We start from the raw sequence: 18,905 nt of genomic DNA, 5'->3' as shown, positions 1-18,905 counted from the left end.
GTGGGTAAAACTGAGCATCGTAGGGCCAAGGTACAGCAGAGACTGGGAAGGATGAATGAGATTAAAAGCTGGATCCCTAGGAATACAAAAATTGGAAGAAGTGGTAATGACAGCCTGTTAATATATTGGCCATGGTATCCAACCCTTAGATATGAAAATGGTATCTTGATTAAGTTTCAACTTTGACATTTCCCTCAATTCATTACTACCTCCCAACACAGCTCCTGTTCTACCTTATTAGTATTTATCATCAGTACAGTGAGTTCTGCTATAACGCGTGTTTTGATAACGCGAATTTGCTCTAACGCGATTTATGAATTAGGAACGATATTTGTATAACGCGAACGCTTGTTTGCTATAACGCATTTTTGCTTACTATAATTTTGTGGTACAGCTATAACGAATCTAATTGGTTAGAACTTGGAAGCATTCGTTCGTTATAGGATTAATCCGTTCCAGGCCCCCAAATACAACCACTATTTTTATAAAATATCATCCTACGAACAATAGTGTAGAGTTTCGTTCGTTAATTCTCACAGTAAGTATCTCATAGCATTGTATTAACGTGAATATAGTAAAGAAGAATATCAACAAGATTCTGGTGATAGAATTCCTGGTGATGATTAAAAGAAAGGATATAACACCTCGTTTTTGTAAATGTTACGTGAGCACCTACCTAATACTAAATTTTTTCGAAACCAAGTGTTATTTCTATTATATAACACGATTTTTACAAGGCGTTATAGTAACTGTGTTTGGGGATGATAATGGGCTTCCCAAATAGCAGCAGGTTAGCTGGAAGTTTTATCTATTATTTTTATATATCATCCTACGAACAATAGTGTAGAGTAATTACAGTAAGATCTCATATTTCGCACGATTTCATTTCCCGTTTTTGAAATTCGTGAGCACCACCTAATGTAACCAAGTCTAATATTTGGTGTAAATTATCATGAGTTTCGCGAGATCCAGCCAGCTGAATGCTGGCCACCGTCTTGAATGATGTCACAGCCCCTCATACCAGTTACACTCATTTCTGCTACATGTGTTTTGTCAACACGAATTGGTTGTAACGCGATTGATGAATAGGGGAATGCCGTTTGTAAAATGCAAACTTTTGCATATGAATGTTGGCTATAGTGTAATTCCATCGTCAACGTTTCAAGTGGCGCGGGGTTACGCAGTGTTTACAGTTCACATTCGACATCACATGTTCAATTGATTCGTGTCTTTTGTTTGTGAAGTGTTTTTTGAGAGGCACTCTGTAAATTTCTTTCTTTTTTTGCAAATTTAGCTGTTACACATAAATACTGTATGAAAAGAATAAGTAAAAAGAATGTTTCGCAGTGCAGACTAATAACGGTTTACACCGGCGCTCTCTGTTTACATCACGTGATCAGTTGAATCGCGCGGTTTCTGTCGAGTACTCTGTACTCTGTGATTTTCGCTGTTTTCTCCAATTTTGTTGTGTTAGTGATGAATATGGAAAGACAAGTTAAGAAGAATGTTTCCAAGAAGCATTCTGGTGATTGAATTGCCGGTGGTGAAAGTAAGAGGTTTACAAGAACGCAACTATCGCGTTGTAGCCCGCGCCATCCTAGCTACCGTACGGGCTGCTATTGTTTTTTTTTGGGTGGTGCTACCACCTGTCGATTCAAGATAATGGCCTCTACCTCTACTGGGGGTCCTACTGGTGCTGGTGGGGGTGGGACAGACCCACCTAAGCGTCCAAAAAAGGAAAAGGAGAAGCGGGACTATCATAAGGGCCACGGGATGTATAAGACGACTCCCAAAATTTCCATTTAAATGTAGGTTTTGAGCTATACTCGCTGTATAAGACTACCGCAAATCTGACACTTACCATGCTCGTACCATCCTTTCGGTTACACCACATTCTCTTGCAGCAGCACAATTGTTGTGACTTGGCATATGCTACCACTTTCAGCTTAAAACAAGCTTCATATCTCCTTTGTTTAGCATTTGGAGCCATGATGGGGTTTTATGGTAGCTGGATATTAATATAATGTTCTCCCAGAGAGAGTGCTACTGCTTATGAAGGAGTGGCAACTTGAGCCTTTCCAAGAAACTGTCTTTAAATACCGTACCGGTATTTAAAGACGGCTGTTTGTTTACTTTGGCGGCAGTTGCAAATGGCAGGCAGTGCGTGATAATACCTGCATTTATTATGTTGTTATTTTATGGTATTTACAGTATGTCAGACAAATTTATAATACATTTTGATTATTTTAATATACACACTAAACCACAGGATGTAGAGATTCAAATTTTATACCCGGCGTTTAAGACGACACCTAATTTTGGGCTGATTTTTTTAAGGTTCAAATTCCATCTTATATGCCGACGTATACGGTACTCGATGCAGGATAAGCAGCGTGTGATTAAGTTACTTGAGGAAGGCCTAAAAACTAGTGAGATATGAAAGATTACTGGTTTTCCAGAAAGCACAATCAGGTCAATAAAGGCAGAATTTGTATCACTTGGAGGTTATAAATGGGAAAATCAGAGGTTGATGTAGAGTGGCCAGTCTATTTTGTTATTTTTCCTATTAGTTTATGTATATGCATTTGGCGCAATTTTTCCAGTCTATATTACTCGCAAAATACAAGATCTTATTGTACTGTACTAAACTTAAGAGATATGACCATTAACATTCTATGAGGCCCTTAATTGTACTGATCCTTTCTGATTGAAGCATCATAAGCCTAAACTATAAACTTACGCTGGTAACCTGAGGGTGATGGCTCAGGCTGATAGGGGCTGTAGTTGTGATCTGAGCTGTACACTGTGCCAGGGGTCTGTGGGGTATATGGACCCTGCCCAGCATCTGACTGATAACCTGGCGTCCCTGTAAATAGCAATGAATGAAAACTTATTGGTTAACTTTTATCATATTTGGGCACTGCAACAAGTATAATGCAAGGCAATTAACAAGATTAGAAACACAAGCAACCTCCCAATAATGTGACTTTTGCTCCAAATTAGGTTGAATGGTCCAAAATCACTCACATGATAACTTGTGTCTCTCTTTCGCTCAAGAATACCGAAGCCGGTGTTTAAGTATGAAAGTAAAGCCCAGTCACCACATACAGCAACAATGTATCAATTTAAATAAAAAGCTTTATTCTGAAAATTTTTGCAACTCTCTCTGCTGAAATATTTTACAGTTAGCGTAAATCCAGGGGGCTAATGGAGGGTACACACCTTTTGCCTCCTATGCTTTGAAGATGCCTCTAAAGGCAATGCCTACCACTGCTAACTTTCCACCTCCTACCCTGCCCAAAACTTACTCAATGCAAACTTCCTGCCCTTCCCATTACAGCCACAACTGCCCTACAGATAACCCTTCACTGTACTTCCCATCACCCCTCTTTGCCACACATACTGCCCTGGTCATCACCCGCCTTTTGCCACACATACAGCCCTGGTCATCACCCCCCCTTTGCCACACATACTGCCCTGGTCATCACCCGCCTTTTGCCACACATACAGCCCTGGTCATCACCCCCCTTTGCCACACATACTGCCCTGGTCATCACCCGCCTTTTGCCACACATACAGCCCTGGTCATCACCCCCCTTTGCCATACATACTGCCCTGGTCATCACCCCCCCTTTGCCATACATACTGCCCTGGTCATCATCCCCCTCACCACACATCCTATCTAGCAAAGAGAGTAAGAGCTATTATTCACTTGATCTACCACATACAGTAGAAATGGGGGAAATCTAGATATGATATTATAATAATAATAATAATAATAATAAAAATAAATATCTCTAGGAAACGATTGTAACTGATAAAATGTTACTTCTCAGTAACTGTCCTACACACATAACACCTGCATTTACTATTGTCCTACACACATAACACCTGCATTTACTATTAAACAGTACAGTGCAATTACAAACACATTTAAACTGCTTATATAAACTAGGCTTTTGTTATTTTACCTGGATTGTAAGCGGGTGAAGGCGATGCTTCATCAAAGGGATAGTCATCGAACTCAGACTGTCGTGCTGGGGTATTGGTGATAGTAGGATCCCACGCTGATTGTCTAAAGGTGATGAGGAATAAGAGGAATTATTTGAAATGTCTAATACAGTAATCGTAATTATTTCCAGCATTTATTTCCTTTTACATTAAAGTTATGACTTTTGACTTATGGTGGTCTAGCTTCTTGCATGATATCTAACATCAGTAAGCAGGACATCTATCCATCCTCTGGTTACAGCTTACTGGCCCCTCTAAGAGCATTAATCTTTAGTCAAACTATGCATTAACTGGGAATGAAGTCACTGTCTCACACACACAGTGAGATAAGACAAATACAGTACACTATATCGCACCCACATCCACTTCTCATTTTAAATGGACAGCAGAGAATTGGTCTGGGTTTTATTAGCCAGCAGGTTCATGGTCTTACTACTGTACAGGCTATAATGAGATCTGGCATGTATTACTTAAATTACCAACCCTCCCACCACATACATTACTGTATTAGGTTACAGTGTGAAAATAAATTGTATTCAACAGTTTTAAATTGGAGCTGACTAGATATGACAATCAATATTTACAATGGGAGTGTACTTTGAATGTCCTAGTAATAAAACTGATAGACATGTATTAAGAACTGATGAACAAAAGAACGAAGGTAACTGCAGTGGGCCAATTGGCACATACTAGGCAGTCCATTTATACCCAACCCTTATATCTCGTATACCGGTATCTGCCCTACCTATATTTGAAGCTTCCCAGTGTGATCTAAAAAAATTCCAAAGTGCACTTGCTTAATTTCAGAGATATGGCGATTCATTCAAGACGTGAATGTAAAAAGCTTTAATATAAGAATATAAAAAAATCACTAATAAACTGACCTGCCCGGAGTAGCAGACCCATCATGGGACGGGGTCATGCTCCCGTAGTGTGGTGTACGTGAACCATCGTACTGTGGTGTCTGAGAACCATACATGGGTGTGCGAGAGCCTGTGTTGCCATACATAGGGGTAGCAGAGCCCCATGTTGGAGTCCGTGTGTAAGAGGTGAATGAGCCAGCCTTGGCACTGGTGGATCCCACAACTGCCACACGAGACCGATCCACAATAATGGTTTGGCACTTGGAGTGAAGTTCAACACGGACAGTAGAATCTGTGGCATCCTTTACAATACCAACATGACCTGGATAAAAAACATTCATATAAATCATTTGTCTGCCAGAGTGAAAGTATTTGAATTTCCTTGTCACATTCAGCAAAAGCTAAAGATGTAAATCACAATAATTTCATTAGTTACTTTTTTCTGATAAAAGGTGCTGTATTACCTATCATTTCTATTATTTTCTAAATAAGCTTAAAGCTTATTTACTTATACACAAGTAAAATTAAGAAAAACTTAAAGAATGTTAGAGTTGTAGTACAGTACAGCTCCTCCCCGACTTACGACCACCCACACTAACGACCTGCCTCAGTCGTACCAAAATTTTGTCAAATTACATATTTTCGAGTCCCAGCGTCAGTACACAGACAAAATTTCCGTTTGTAATTCACTTTAAAATGGCTGGCAAGCTTAAAATTGAAAGTTTTGTGGTGCTGAGAAGAAAAAGAGACACCCATTTTAGATTTTCTATGTATTATTTAAGCATTTTCGACTTACGACCAATTCGACTTACGACCTGGATTTGGGTCCCTAACCCCGTCGTAGTCTGTATTCATAAATATGCACTAGAGTCAAGAAACTTAAAAACTTCAAAACAGGCTCAAGAAATTAAATCCACGAGTATTGTACAGTACTTAAAATAACTAATAGAAGAAAAGACAAAAGAGTCAACCCTGAGTCCCAACAATATCAAATTGGCAAGTGTTCGTTATGTTTACAGAAACTAATAATACAGCATAACTAAATTGATATATTAGTCTTGTTTACTTCATACAATTATTCACTTCACTGAAGCCTCTTGGTCCTAATCTTTTCAGTTGACAGACACGTTACTGTATTGTACAAGAAAGAAAAAGTCTCAAATCCAAGTTCAGTTCAAAACATAAACTGACTAACCCTTGTATGGTCCTTGGGTAATCTTGATGGTCTGACCAATGACACCACGATCTCTGCCAGCCCCTCTTCCTCTTCCTCGCCCTCTCCCACGATCTCCAAATCCACCACGGTCACCGCCACCACGGTCACCACGCTCACTAGTGCCGCCAGCTGGATGGGCCGGGGAAGTAAGCCGAGGAGACATGAGGCCCATGCCCATAACTATGCCACCCGACCCTAGTCCACCTCCAGCTGACTGTATAAATTTGAAAAGACAATAGAATTAATATATTGTACACCATAAAAAAGTTATGAGTACTGTTTCAACAACATATTTAAAACTTTATTACCTGATTACCAAGGAAATTAAATGGAACTCCTGCAGCATCTTAAATTACATTATAAAATAATCATTCGGAAAATTTGACACATACTATGGCATCTTATTATTAACAGAAGAGAAGTCAATATGATACTTCTTGATGGAACATTTTCAGAAACAAAAAAATGCACAAACCATATAATTGTTTTTTAGAATCATCTATACAAGAGTAAAGAGAAATTCTCAAGAAGAAAAATTCAAGCATCAATAAAGATTGCCGACACAAATAAGACACTACTGTACAGGTACTCCATAATTTTATATACTCATTTATCAATTTGATTAAAATACCAACATTATACTGTGTTGAAATACACTTTTTTTCTCTCCTATGAACTTCATTAATTATTCTGCCATTCTCTCCAACTCCTCCTCAGACTGAGCTAATAGCACAACATTTACTACAAATAATAAACCCACTCTTTATCATCATGCATTTATCTTACTTTCAATCAAGTCACCCATTCTTACTTTCATTTCAAATAATAACCCATCTGTAAATGCTTTTAATAACCCATGTGATGTCACACCCACTCACAATGCACTCCTATAGTTATTTAAAACCACCTACAAACACTACCATTAATTCTCACACATGTGCTACAACCAATACAAAAACTCTGTGAAGAGTCTGAGTAAACTTCCACATTACCCATACAAAGTCAACATTTCCCATAATCTACATAAATTCAATAAGTACTGTGACCAATATGCAGCACAATGTTTCAGCATTTTTTTGTTCTAAATAAAATAGATGAAAAGTAAACAGTTTACAAATTGACATTTTTGTCTCACCTTAGCTCCTCCAGCTTGAACCAAGTGTCTTGTTTTGCAAACAAAAATTCCACCATTTTCAATCATCATCTTGGAGTGTAGGAATGCAAAATTTCGGTACAGATGACGTATTTCACCTTGACGACCCTTAAAAGCAAAATAATTAATTGCAATACAATATTCCCATAGAAAAAAAAAGAAAAAAAAAAGAAAATTAATAAATAAATATATAAAATATATATTTATTTTTTTGTTTATAATAATATTTAAATCCTCATATCCTTAATGAATGTGACAACAGCACAGGTCACCTTTGCTTTCACCTGATTCACAAGCACCAGATCAGCTTGTTCTGTAGGTGGTTTACCTTTTCCCAGTCAAAATGGGCAGACCATACTAAGTGAATGAGTCAAGTACTGTACAGCTAGACCCCGACTTACGACTGCTTCGACTTACAACCGTCGGGACTTACGACCGCCGCAGTTGTGACTTTTTTTTTTTTCAAATGACGCACGCATTTTCTATACCGAAACGTTTCCAGTTAATGTAGTCTCCATGTATAATTAGAAAATTATGGGGGCCCCATGTGCATTCAGCTGACTACATTAAAGGTAAGTGCTCAGTCACACTGTATCCATTCCTTATTATTTATTACTTTTACTGTACTGTATTTCATTGTAGATTTTTTATCTATGTTGGACTTACGACCTGGATTTGGGTCCCTAACCCCGTCGTAAGTCGGGGTCTAGCTGTATATTGGAGTCTTATTTGTGTTCAAGACGGGCAAAGATTTCAATTCAACAATTTGTGTGGCAAACCTCTCAAAAGACGATGATTCGGAGTGTAGAAATTCAGCTTCTGACAAAAATATTTCTTATATTGTATTGTACACCTATATACAGTAGTACTATTCTACTCCTTTATCAAATATTACTATACAGGTATTCTATTCTAGTCATAATTTGTTTTTCAGTTGAATACCATATACTATAGTTAATAACTATTAGGCAATTTTAACAGCAATTGTCTAAGTATAATACACCTACTCCCCGACTTACGACCTACTCGATTTACGACCACCCGGACATTCGACCGCCTCAGTCGTACCAAAATTTTGTCAAATTACGTATTTTTGAACCCCCAACGTCAGTGATTGCGCTGTGTACTGAAAAAATTTTCATTTGTAATTCACTTTAACCCCTTCCCCAACAATTTTTTTGTTTAAAACGTTTCTTTTTCAGACTAATTTTTTTATTTTGGTTCTATATTGTATTTTTGATGCTGGTTATGAAAACAGTTTTTAATTATTTTTTCTTCCCATTTTTGTGGTTAACTTTTTATTTTGAAAATACCTTTGTCGGCAAAAACGAGTCAACTCGTCTTCCTATAAACCATATTTGGACTAGTGTAATAGTTATCCACAGTAACACAATAACCTTTCCCAAATAAGGGCTTCATCAAAGATAAAACAACACGCGAACTCACAGGATATGCATCATACTCTGGATCAAACTGTGTTCCTTTGCCAACATAAATGGTCATTTTGTACACATATCCAGTCTTTGACTCACACAACATGAAATATTTCACTCCAAACCTCCTCCTTTTCAGTGGAATGTACTGTACCCATCCTAACCTTCCTTTGAACAACATAAGGCTCTCATCTATACATACATCTTGCCTAGGGGTGTAACACTTCCCAAAGTTCTCACACAATGTCATGAATACATCATAAATCTTATACAATTTTGGGTTGGGGTGAGTTTGTGCATCATGAGTTTCATTATCTACAAAATGAAGATATTGCTTTATCTTACTGTACCGTTTCATAGTCATTAGCTGCCGAAAAATTGGTCTTTCAAGCAGTTCATCATGTGACCAGTTCATTTCTTCTTCTGGCATTTTCACAATACCCCAAGCATTTTCATGGCAAAAAATACAAAAAGTTCAGCCTCTGTTACAGGGCGCCACAAAGAATCATCTTGCCCAGTTTGTTCAGCAAAACGATTAGTCTCTACCAGTACAGAGTCAATAATCCTTTTATCAATAAAAAGACTGAAGAATTCAAATGGACTCAGTTCTGCTGGGTTTTCATCAATCTTTATTCCAGGATTTCCTGTGAAAGGAAAACGTGGTGGTGGTGTATTCATACGCTCCTCTGACAACTCGAGGCTTCTCCAAGCTCTCCCCTCACCCTCCTCCTCCTCCTCCTCACTTGTCGAGAAATAGTCATTGTCTGATGAACTGGCAGAGTTATCAGAAGTATTCAAGCTTCTGAGGGAAGGTTCATATTCACTATCTTCCGTTGAACTAGACATTTGGGGTGTAACACTTGAAAATGCTACAAAAAAATGAATGCAAATGTGGATGCAAACAACACCCATCCGACGACAATGGCTGTCGGAGCAAGTCTAGTAACAATGTCCTTGAAATCCCACAGCTCTACCCTATCGCCTCTGCCAGGCGTACGATTTGACGAGAATACTCGTTTCACACGTAGAATGGCTTACAAAGGCTTAAAATCGACGAGTATATACGTATGTAGCTGGTTTTTGAAGGTAAAGTTTTAGACGAGTATACTCGTCGACGACTGAAAAAAGAACATTTTGTGAAAACGTGTATACACGTTTCTGCCGGGGAAGAGGTTAAAATGGCTGGCAAGCTTAAACATGAGAGTTTTGTGGTGCTGAGAAGAAAAAGAGACACCTATTTTAGATTTTCTGTGTATTATTTAAGCATTTTCGACTTACGACCTGGATTTGGGTCCCTAACCCCATCGTAAGTCGGGGAGGAGCTGTACTCTAATTATAATTATGCTGAGTAGTATACCTTCATAAATCATTCCCTTCAAAATTACCAAAACGTTTTCTGTCCACCAAGTACTGTGAGAGTGGATTGTCTACACCTCTTCCTCACTGTTTTGTCTGGCCTTTACTTAACACTAAGTAATGTTATGAGAAAATAATATTCAGTAATTTGATAACATCTAAGAAAGTTGTTAACTTTACATGAAAGCTAAAACTATATGTGTGTGTATACTGTATATAGAAAAACGGTGGGGGGGGGGGGATATTCTGACCATAGGCATAACAGAGTGTTGACGCAATTTAGAGGAAATTACATAATGCTGTATAAACTCATTTAAATTCAATTATTAAGGGAATTTTGTTACAACTCAAACATAATGTGTTTTGCCAAAATCATGTTCTTAAAAAGTATCCCATTTACTGATGCTACACAGTAGACTCAAGAATATGTTATTTCAAATTACTCTGGTCCTTTTTTTTCTATTTTCACTTGTTTGCCCCATTTACTTTATAAATATTTATGATAATCTAACATTATCTGGCTAATTACTGTCCTCTAAATATAGTTATGCTGTAAGAAGAGCCATAATATACACTTTAGGAACTGACCACTGTGGCATCATTGGTCAGGTGCCATACACTACTACTGTAGAGTACTGTCTGTAAAGATCTCTTCTCTCTACTGTTTTGTTGTGTATGTTCGCATTTTGTAGTGCTGCATTTAGTAAAGATACATTCAGTAGTTTGATTACAGTACATATGTGGCGTTGATTAATATAAGGGCAAACTTGCCACCCGAGCGAAAATGCGATTTTTGTACCATTCATTTCAAAAAGCTTCATTCTACTATGACACAAGATGGTATGACGAGTTCGTCTTTGGTTTACCGAAATCATATGGTGTAAAACTCCCGGCGTCTCTGTGCTGCCTGTGGTAATTTCTGTGTCTGGCGAGAGTAAAGCAAGGTCAAACACACCAGTGGCCCAGCGACCAATCACAGCCTGCCTTAGTCCCTGAGTTAATCAGCAGGTCGAGAAGGAGCGTGCCAACCAATGAGAAGCCCGCTACATTCTATTTTCGGCGTCCCGGAGGAGGAAGATGTATCTGATGATGACCAGATGGACTACTAGCCACCTACTCCCCCCCCTCTACCAGGTTCTTTAGCAGACCATAGTCATCATCTAGAGTGAGTTACCAATTTCTTTTTTACTTTATTACAATATAAATTTATTTTGTGCTACAGAATTTTATTATTTCATTATTTTCATGAATGTTAAATTTCACACCATTTCATTATTTAACATTAATGTGCACCAAAATCACACATCACATGTCATTTAATACAACTATCATATTCTGCATTAAATAACCTTTAAAATGAGATCTCGTTGAACAGAATTGTTGAATTTTTTAAAGTTCTATGACGTTTTGAATATCTGCAAACTTTAAACATCCTTGTCTCAGAACTTGGTACTGGCACGTTTGCCTTTGAATTAATCAATGCCTCATATATTACATCTTAGACCATAAACAGAGTGGAAAATAAATAAATAAATAAAGGACTTGGGCTGTGGCTAGAAATGTAACCCTCTTTTACTAAAGAACTTGTATTTGTTTATACTGTACCAATTTTGCTAACCTGGCCACTTCTATGAACACAACCCTGGGTGAAAGCAAATATGACCTGTTTAAATGTTAAAATGAATAAATAATTACCGAGTGTGGACCATCGATCACTTTCACCACATCCTTCACTTGGATAGTATTCTGTTCTGCATCAAGGGCCATAGCACGACGGTTTTCCTTCTTCTTGTGAACTGCTTGAGGTTTGACGTGGACCAATTTTCCGTGCATATTCAGGACTTGGAAGTTTTCTTTTTCTAACCTCACAATCACAGCAACAGTCTGAGCACTAAAAAATAAATATCAAGATTGTTATGAGTAATGAGAAACAGCCATCAGTCAGAATCATAATATGACCCAGTCGTCATACACATTGGTACCAGCAGTAGTCTCTTCTCACAATGTACTGCCTGACTCTACACTTATATGAAAGCAAGAGTACATCTTAAATGTGGTTAAAGGAAGTCCTCAGACTTACAACACAATTTGTTCCAGAAATTTCATCATATGTCAAACTGTCATGAGTTGGATTGCATTTTCCCATAAGAACAAGTTATACATAGGCAATTCATTCCTGGTGAGTTATAAATTTAAAAAAATCCTCACCACCTCTCCACTAAGTAATACAGTACATATATACATGTATGACAATGTACCACACCCCAAATACATATTTGACATTCTACTGTATAAATGTACATTGCATGTAATAAAAAATAAGTTAATACAGTGTATGTATTGGCAAATCTTGAAATACAATATCCCGAAAAGAGTATTCCGCTTTAACAATGGTCATAAATTAAGATCATGTTAACAATATCCATCAAATAGCCATTGATATACATTGGTGGGATTTTTTTTATCTCTAGCACAAACTATGTGTTGTATATACAGTACTTGAATTAATCGCTGTCTTCCAAGGATTCCAGCAATGCAAATTATATTTTTTTATGTCAAGTCAGTGACACTTTATAAGGAAACAATATTTAACCCTATGCACCAAGCATCTCTACCTTCACTTGTCAGCCTACCCATGAGCAGCCACACGGCCAACCCGTGCACTACATTCCTGCTCTCGGTTCTTTGTCTATCGTAAACCCACAATTGCATTGCGACACGATGATCAGCCAACATTATACAGTGGGGTATGCTATAACGAATGGATTCTACTACGAATATTCCGATAACGAACGGTTTTACCTATAAAATTGAGAATGATATAACGAACAAAACTCCTACAACGAACATTTTTTTTTTACTAATTTATTGTTTTTTTATTACAAGTATTAATGATATTCTTTATTTCAGGGGTTTAGATGCATATTTATGCACTTTTTTACAATTTTTACAATTTTATATTATATTGTTCACTCTCTTTTTGTGGCAAGTGCTTTTGTTGTTTTTGTGACTGTGAAGTGAGCAGTGTAACTTTGAAAATGTCTGGGAAGGCCAAGGCATCCAAGACAACCGTGTCTCTGGGGCAAAGCTTGACATTGTTAAGCAGCATGAGACTCCCCAGAGGCTGTGTGGGAGTCAGAGTGACATCTCCACTCCACCTACAGGAGTCCCCTTAACCTTGAAGGGGACATGTGATGAAGACCAGACTTGTCCAGTATGATGTGGTGAGTGTTGTTTACTGTTTGGTACTGATGGTAGTACAGTAGACCCTCATTTAACCGACCTATATGGGGGGATTGGTGGGTCGGAAAAGCTGATAATTCGGATAATCGAGGTACTGTACCAAAAATACGTTACTGTGCATAAGATAATTATATGTGAGAGCACAGGTTACAAACACAGCCACTCCTCGACTTACGACCGCCCCAGTCGTAACAAAAAAATTTCCAATTACATATTTTTGAGTCCCGACGTTAGTGATTGCACTGTGTACTGAAAAAATTTTCCTTTGTAATTCCCTTTAAAATGGCTGGCAAGCTTAAAAGTGAGAGTTTTGTGGTGCTGTGAAGAAAAATGACACCCATTTTAGATTTTCTATGTATTATTTTCGACTTACGACCTGGATTTGGGTCCCTAACCCAGTCGTAAGTCGAGGGGAGACTGTATATCTATGTACATATGATTGACTGTGCATGTAACTGAGAAAAAAAAAGAAGATAAGAAAAAGCTACATATATCTACCCAGTAAGGTTAGCCTACCATGAACATGTCACAGGTAGCTATCATTCACCATAAATGACCCATGGAAATGCACATATAGTTTGACCCCCTGCATTTTGCATAAAAATTTATCATAAAATTTTAATTGTACTCGAATATATACAGTATGGTAAATAAAGACAAATATAGAAGCACCAACTACTATAAGTAAGCTCTGGCAGTTGTAAACAGCTGGCCAAGAAACTAAACCAAGGCTGCCAGATACAAATTGTGCCAAACTATTGGACCCTGAACTACTGAGATTCAACCTGTGTCAGTTGAGTAAATGAGGTGATATTGTACAATCAGGCAAGTGGCTGAGTGGTGGATATGAGTCTACTTGTCCTTGGCGAATTTTAGGAGTAGGTTATATGGTGACTAGAAGAATGATGATACATTGAGAGCAAAATTTACTTTTGAGTGAACCAAGTTTTACTCTGTACAAATAATGTTTGTTTATTAGCATATTTTCCTTTATTCTTAGCAAGTAGTTGTTCTGTGTGTCTTTGCAGACACACTACTTGTATCACTTTTCCTCTTTGAAATACAGTATAGGAAAATAATCCCAAATGAACACAATGACAATGATGGTACAGTTTGACTTATTTCAAACTAGACAGGCAGGCAAGGTTCCCCTTGTTTTGAGAATGAGCAGAGGGCGAGCAACTAATTTTCTCTAATACAAGCTCTTCCATACTTATTCACCAAAAATTGTATTATTCATCCAAGATACCCACTAGATAAAACCAATGTCATCTGGGGAAAAAAAAAGAAGCTGACTCGCCTGCCATTTCTTTTTAACAAATAAAAAGTACAGAGAGAGATCAAAGTTTCGCTGTCAAATGTTTTCACTAATACCTTCACTAACAATACTTGAAGCAGGATGATTTGATCTGATATTGGGAATATAACATTGAAAAAACAAACAGTGGAGAAGAGTTCCACAGGGTGCTGATCCAGGTTATGAATGAAATGTGGTAGGCAGAGGTTCTGTATAATGGAATTTGAACTAAAAAGGAATGGGCAATCCAAGATGTTTTTGTTGGCTGATGGCTGGTACTTGACGGTGGCATTATTGAATATTGCTCATCAGAACACCGATTGTGGAAATATCTAATTCTAAACAAGAGGAAAAATGTTGATCTATCCCTATGAATGTTTAATGCTGAACATTTTCTTGTATGGTTACAATTTTTGTGTTTATTTTGTATTTTTTTCCATCAAATCAAGGAGTGAAGTGCCCAACACCAACCCTTCTCACAGATTACATCTACATATAGCTTACAGAAATAGTTAGCACCTGTTCATCAGTAAAGTAAGGCATGGCTCTAAGCATTAGTGAAATATTCAATGCATAAAAATAAAGATTAAGTGCTCTTCAGAAATAGCTAGCATTAAACCCCGTAATGCTAATACTCACTCCAGAGACACCAAGTCTCCCCACTGGAACTGTCCAAGAGAATCCACGCCAGTGGCTACATCAGCACACAGCTGAAGATCACGTGGCAGCACCTAATAACGAAGGAAGAAATATTGTCATGCTATTAGCTTTAGATATGAAGACTGGTTACTCTACAGTGCTGATTTTTTTAAATTTACCATTTTATGAAAAAGTCAGTTACACATTAATTTCATTTTCAAAACATTTAAATTTAAGATTGCAGACACAGCAGATAGGAGGACAAATATAAACACTTTAATGGAAGAGGTATAAACAATATAAATACATCTTAATCTCCTCTTTCATCACTGACAGTACTGTACTATAATAGTGTGATGTTACAAGATAAGAACAGAAACTTAGTTTTATAAAAAATGGTAAAAAAAACTATTTAATAACAGTACCTTAAGTTCGTGCATGGTAAGGTCAGAGAATAGAACGATCATGTTTTCTTCTACTCGGACAATCAGTCCAGTGTCCCCCTCATATCTTCCAGCAATGACTTTCACATGATCTCCTTGGTTGAAATACTTCTTCAGTTCATGAGCTAAGAATTCCAGCTCATCCTTCAAGTCCTCATGCTTTGGTAAGATTGTGATTTTGTTCCCATCCACACGTGTGACAGCACCCATCAAGTTCATCAGTTCACCTTCAATTACTTCCACATGGTCACCTGGTGCAAAGCTGTGGCCTTCATCCTCACGGCCAGATGTAGTGAGCTGTGGATAAGACAAAATTAAGATGATTATCTAACTACTGATATTTATCAAATATTGAATAGTCAGCTTCATATAGTCTGAGTAACCCATTTCCATAGGTATAAGCAAAGCTATATTAATTATCTTTCATTATAATAAATGCAATATAATTAAAAACTACTATATACAGTTTAAGACATGGTCACCTCTCACCTCCATATCTGCCAAGCTCTGTTCTTCAAACTTTTCTAATTCACTCAGTGTTGGCTTTACTCCGTCTGCCATGATTGCCGAGATGGCAAATGTCTTATACAGATAGCCTTTGTGTGTAAAGCGGTTCCCTTCAAATATGAGGAAGTCACCGTCTTGAGTGACTTCTCCTCCAATAGCTCGAATGGCATCGTTGTCAAAAAGTTTCTGTGGTGGCCGACGGAACTTCTTCCTCTTGAGGTCATTCTCAGACTGACTAGACCTATTAAAAGTTAAAACAAAAATTAATTAATGAAAAATACCCACACAGTGTGTTATAGAATGTTGTCATTAATTGACATGATGACTTCATTGCAGAAAAAATTTAATTTTGAAATATTGGAGGTATTTTCCAGTCTCTGGGTACACAAGGTTACAGTAGTTGAGAAAAAATCCTTTAAGGTTTTTTAAAGTCTTCTCCCACTTAATGAATCGTAATTGGAAAAAAAAATTATATTACTTTTTACAGTATATTTTTCAGGGGTTATGTTCCAGGAGAATACCAGGGATATGAAAGCCAAGGAAATGAAAGTATTGAATCATAATAATAGAATTTCCAGCTCAGAATTTCATAAATCAGCCCATTTAATGTAACATTGATAAACCCTATCTCATTATTATAACAATGCCAAAACTTCACACATGTTGCATTTACTTTGTTCTTGTATTTATGCCCTTACAGTATTTTCAAGGTTGTTTGCCTATTTTTGTGGTTATTTTCATTATTAAGGCCTCCACAATTGAAAGTGGAAAAGGCTCTGTAAATGACTGAATGCATAAAAGTCTTGGTAAGTAGAGTATGATATCCCTCTCACACCAATGTCAATCAGTAGTTTCAGCTAAGCCACACCACCTGATTCACCCAAACATGGTATGTGAGGGCTTACCACTGTACACTGACTTTAGCTTAGTTCACTCACAGCTTAAAGAGTTTACAAAAGCCAGTAACATTCTTCCCAATTTGTGAGTTTTATTCTTAGGGCTTACTTTTCTCAAAATTCCATGTACAGGGGGTCCCCGGGTTATGAACGGGTTCCGTTCCTGAGGACGTTCTTAGGTCGGATTTGTACCCAAGTCCTAACACATGCTATGTGCATGCTGTACTTACAGATCAAGATTTAAAATCCCACTATATCATAGCTTTAGTCCCTCTATACATCTAAAATCACTTAATTTAAGGGAAAAGAAGAAACAAAATATAGTAAATGAAAGTAAAAAATAAGTCATCAGGTAAATAAAATACTGTATCAGTGGGAATTCATAAGTTGGACGTTCATAAGTCAGCGACCCCCTACAGTACCATAAACTAAAACATCTGAAATTCTAAAACCTAGAATACCGTAAATGCTCTAATGTAATGGTCAGTGGAACTTCTAATGGACATTAAAAACTGACTAGAATTCATGGTTTTTGGTGAACAGAGAATGACTAATCAATAGCTGGTATGCAGATGACACCAAAATTAATTCAGGATCTGCTGCTATTTTACTTGACGTTTCTATTTCCTATTTGAATTAGTTTGCCTGAGGCAATACTTTAACAAATCATTTAATTAATGGAAATAAAAAATCTTGCAAATTTTTTTTTAGATTTTTCCAGAAAACTAAAAAGCTTCAATGAGCATGTTGGTTTCCGTTTCCCTAAGTTAATGGTAGGAGGTGTCAGGCCTTCATAACTGATGGGGAGGGGGGGGGGGCACTATACTATAATAGTGTCCCATGTAGCTAATGATAATTTGTACCTTTTATTACTGCATTTCTAGTTAAGAATAAAATTTAATAAATTAAATTTCAAGCCTACTAATATTTTAATTTTTCCCAACATCCTTTGAGGGATAAAAATTGTTTGTACTGCATCATGTTGTTTGTTTGTTTTTTCCAATACCTATTATCATAATCTGTGGTGACACAAAGGGCAGCATAGAACTGCATGTAGAAAGTGCCACCATGGAAACTCCACCCACCCACATACACTTTCCTTTCATTCACTATCATTCATTTATTCTTATTGCTGAAATAGTGAAAAACTATTATTTTAAGAAAATAAATGAATAAATGAGTAAAATAAAAGAGAACACCTCACCTAAGAGCTCCTCGCATCCGCGTATAATCAATACGAGGGATAAGCTTGAGGTGCACCGTGTTCTGTGAGGCATCCACATAATCCACCTGTGCAAGATCATCCTTGAAGATACCTGTAAGTGCCCATCATAATTAAGCACCAAAGTACTATACAGCGTGACATCAAGTAATGGCTAAACATAAACTATGGTGTCAAGTCATTTCTGGGCATGGATGCACTAACATATTTAAGTCACTTAAGTCTCTGCTGGCACTTGTAACTCTCTGCTAGCACACTTAAGTCATTTGACTTACCTAAGACCAAATGCACAAAGTAATTTGAGGGGAGCGTCCAACCAAAAATATGATGACAATCAGAAAATTACGAAAAAATTCGGAAATGTGAAAGAAAAAAAAAGTTATCAGGTCAATAAAATATAGTAGACTAGCAACTTAGGCATATTTGTCTTACACAGTTTCAGCTATGCAAGTATTACCCAAGCTCTGTCTACATAAAGTTTTTCAACTCATATTTTTAGCTCGATTTATGTAACTTTCTTCATTTTTTTTACTCATTTACATGCACACACTGTCCTAAGGGCAAAGCAGTACTGTACATGTACTCAAACCTCTCATTTCTGGAAGTGCTCTGCGCCAATTGTTCCG

The 18,905-nt window shown here is 37.2% G+C and overlaps 1 protein-coding gene across 1 annotated transcript in view; it reads right to left on the bottom strand.

Annotated features, from left to right (window-relative positions):
* The window catches only part of LOC121860622 (transcription elongation factor SPT5-like), a 51,544-nt gene that overhangs the window by 12,475 nt on the left and 20,164 nt on the right, over positions 1–18,905 (bottom strand). The window contains exons 9-18 of the mRNA XM_042357867.1: positions 18,262–18,373; positions 16,144–16,402; positions 15,637–15,951; positions 15,212–15,303; positions 11,728–11,923; positions 7,226–7,351; positions 6,070–6,304; positions 4,896–5,196; positions 3,972–4,075; positions 2,741–2,866 (exon numbers count right to left, since the gene is read on the bottom strand). Coding sequence (XP_042213801.1) covers positions 2,741–2,866; positions 3,972–4,075; positions 4,896–5,196; positions 6,070–6,304; positions 7,226–7,351; positions 11,728–11,923; positions 15,212–15,303; positions 15,637–15,951; positions 16,144–16,402; positions 18,262–18,373 — 1,866 coding nt within the window. The remainder of the gene's footprint in view (positions 1–2,740; positions 2,867–3,971; positions 4,076–4,895; positions 5,197–6,069; positions 6,305–7,225; positions 7,352–11,727; positions 11,924–15,211; positions 15,304–15,636; positions 15,952–16,143; positions 16,403–18,261; positions 18,374–18,905) is intronic.

This window comes from Homarus americanus, unplaced genomic scaffold, assembly GCF_018991925.1.
Source record: "Homarus americanus isolate GMGI-L3 unplaced genomic scaffold, GMGI_Hamer_2.0 scaffold40248, whole genome shotgun sequence".
Taxonomy (NCBI): Eukaryota; Metazoa; Arthropoda; class Malacostraca; order Decapoda; family Nephropidae; genus Homarus; species Homarus americanus.
The sequence above is the reverse complement of the archived record's forward strand: the minus strand, read 5'-3'. Positions and strand labels throughout refer to the sequence as shown.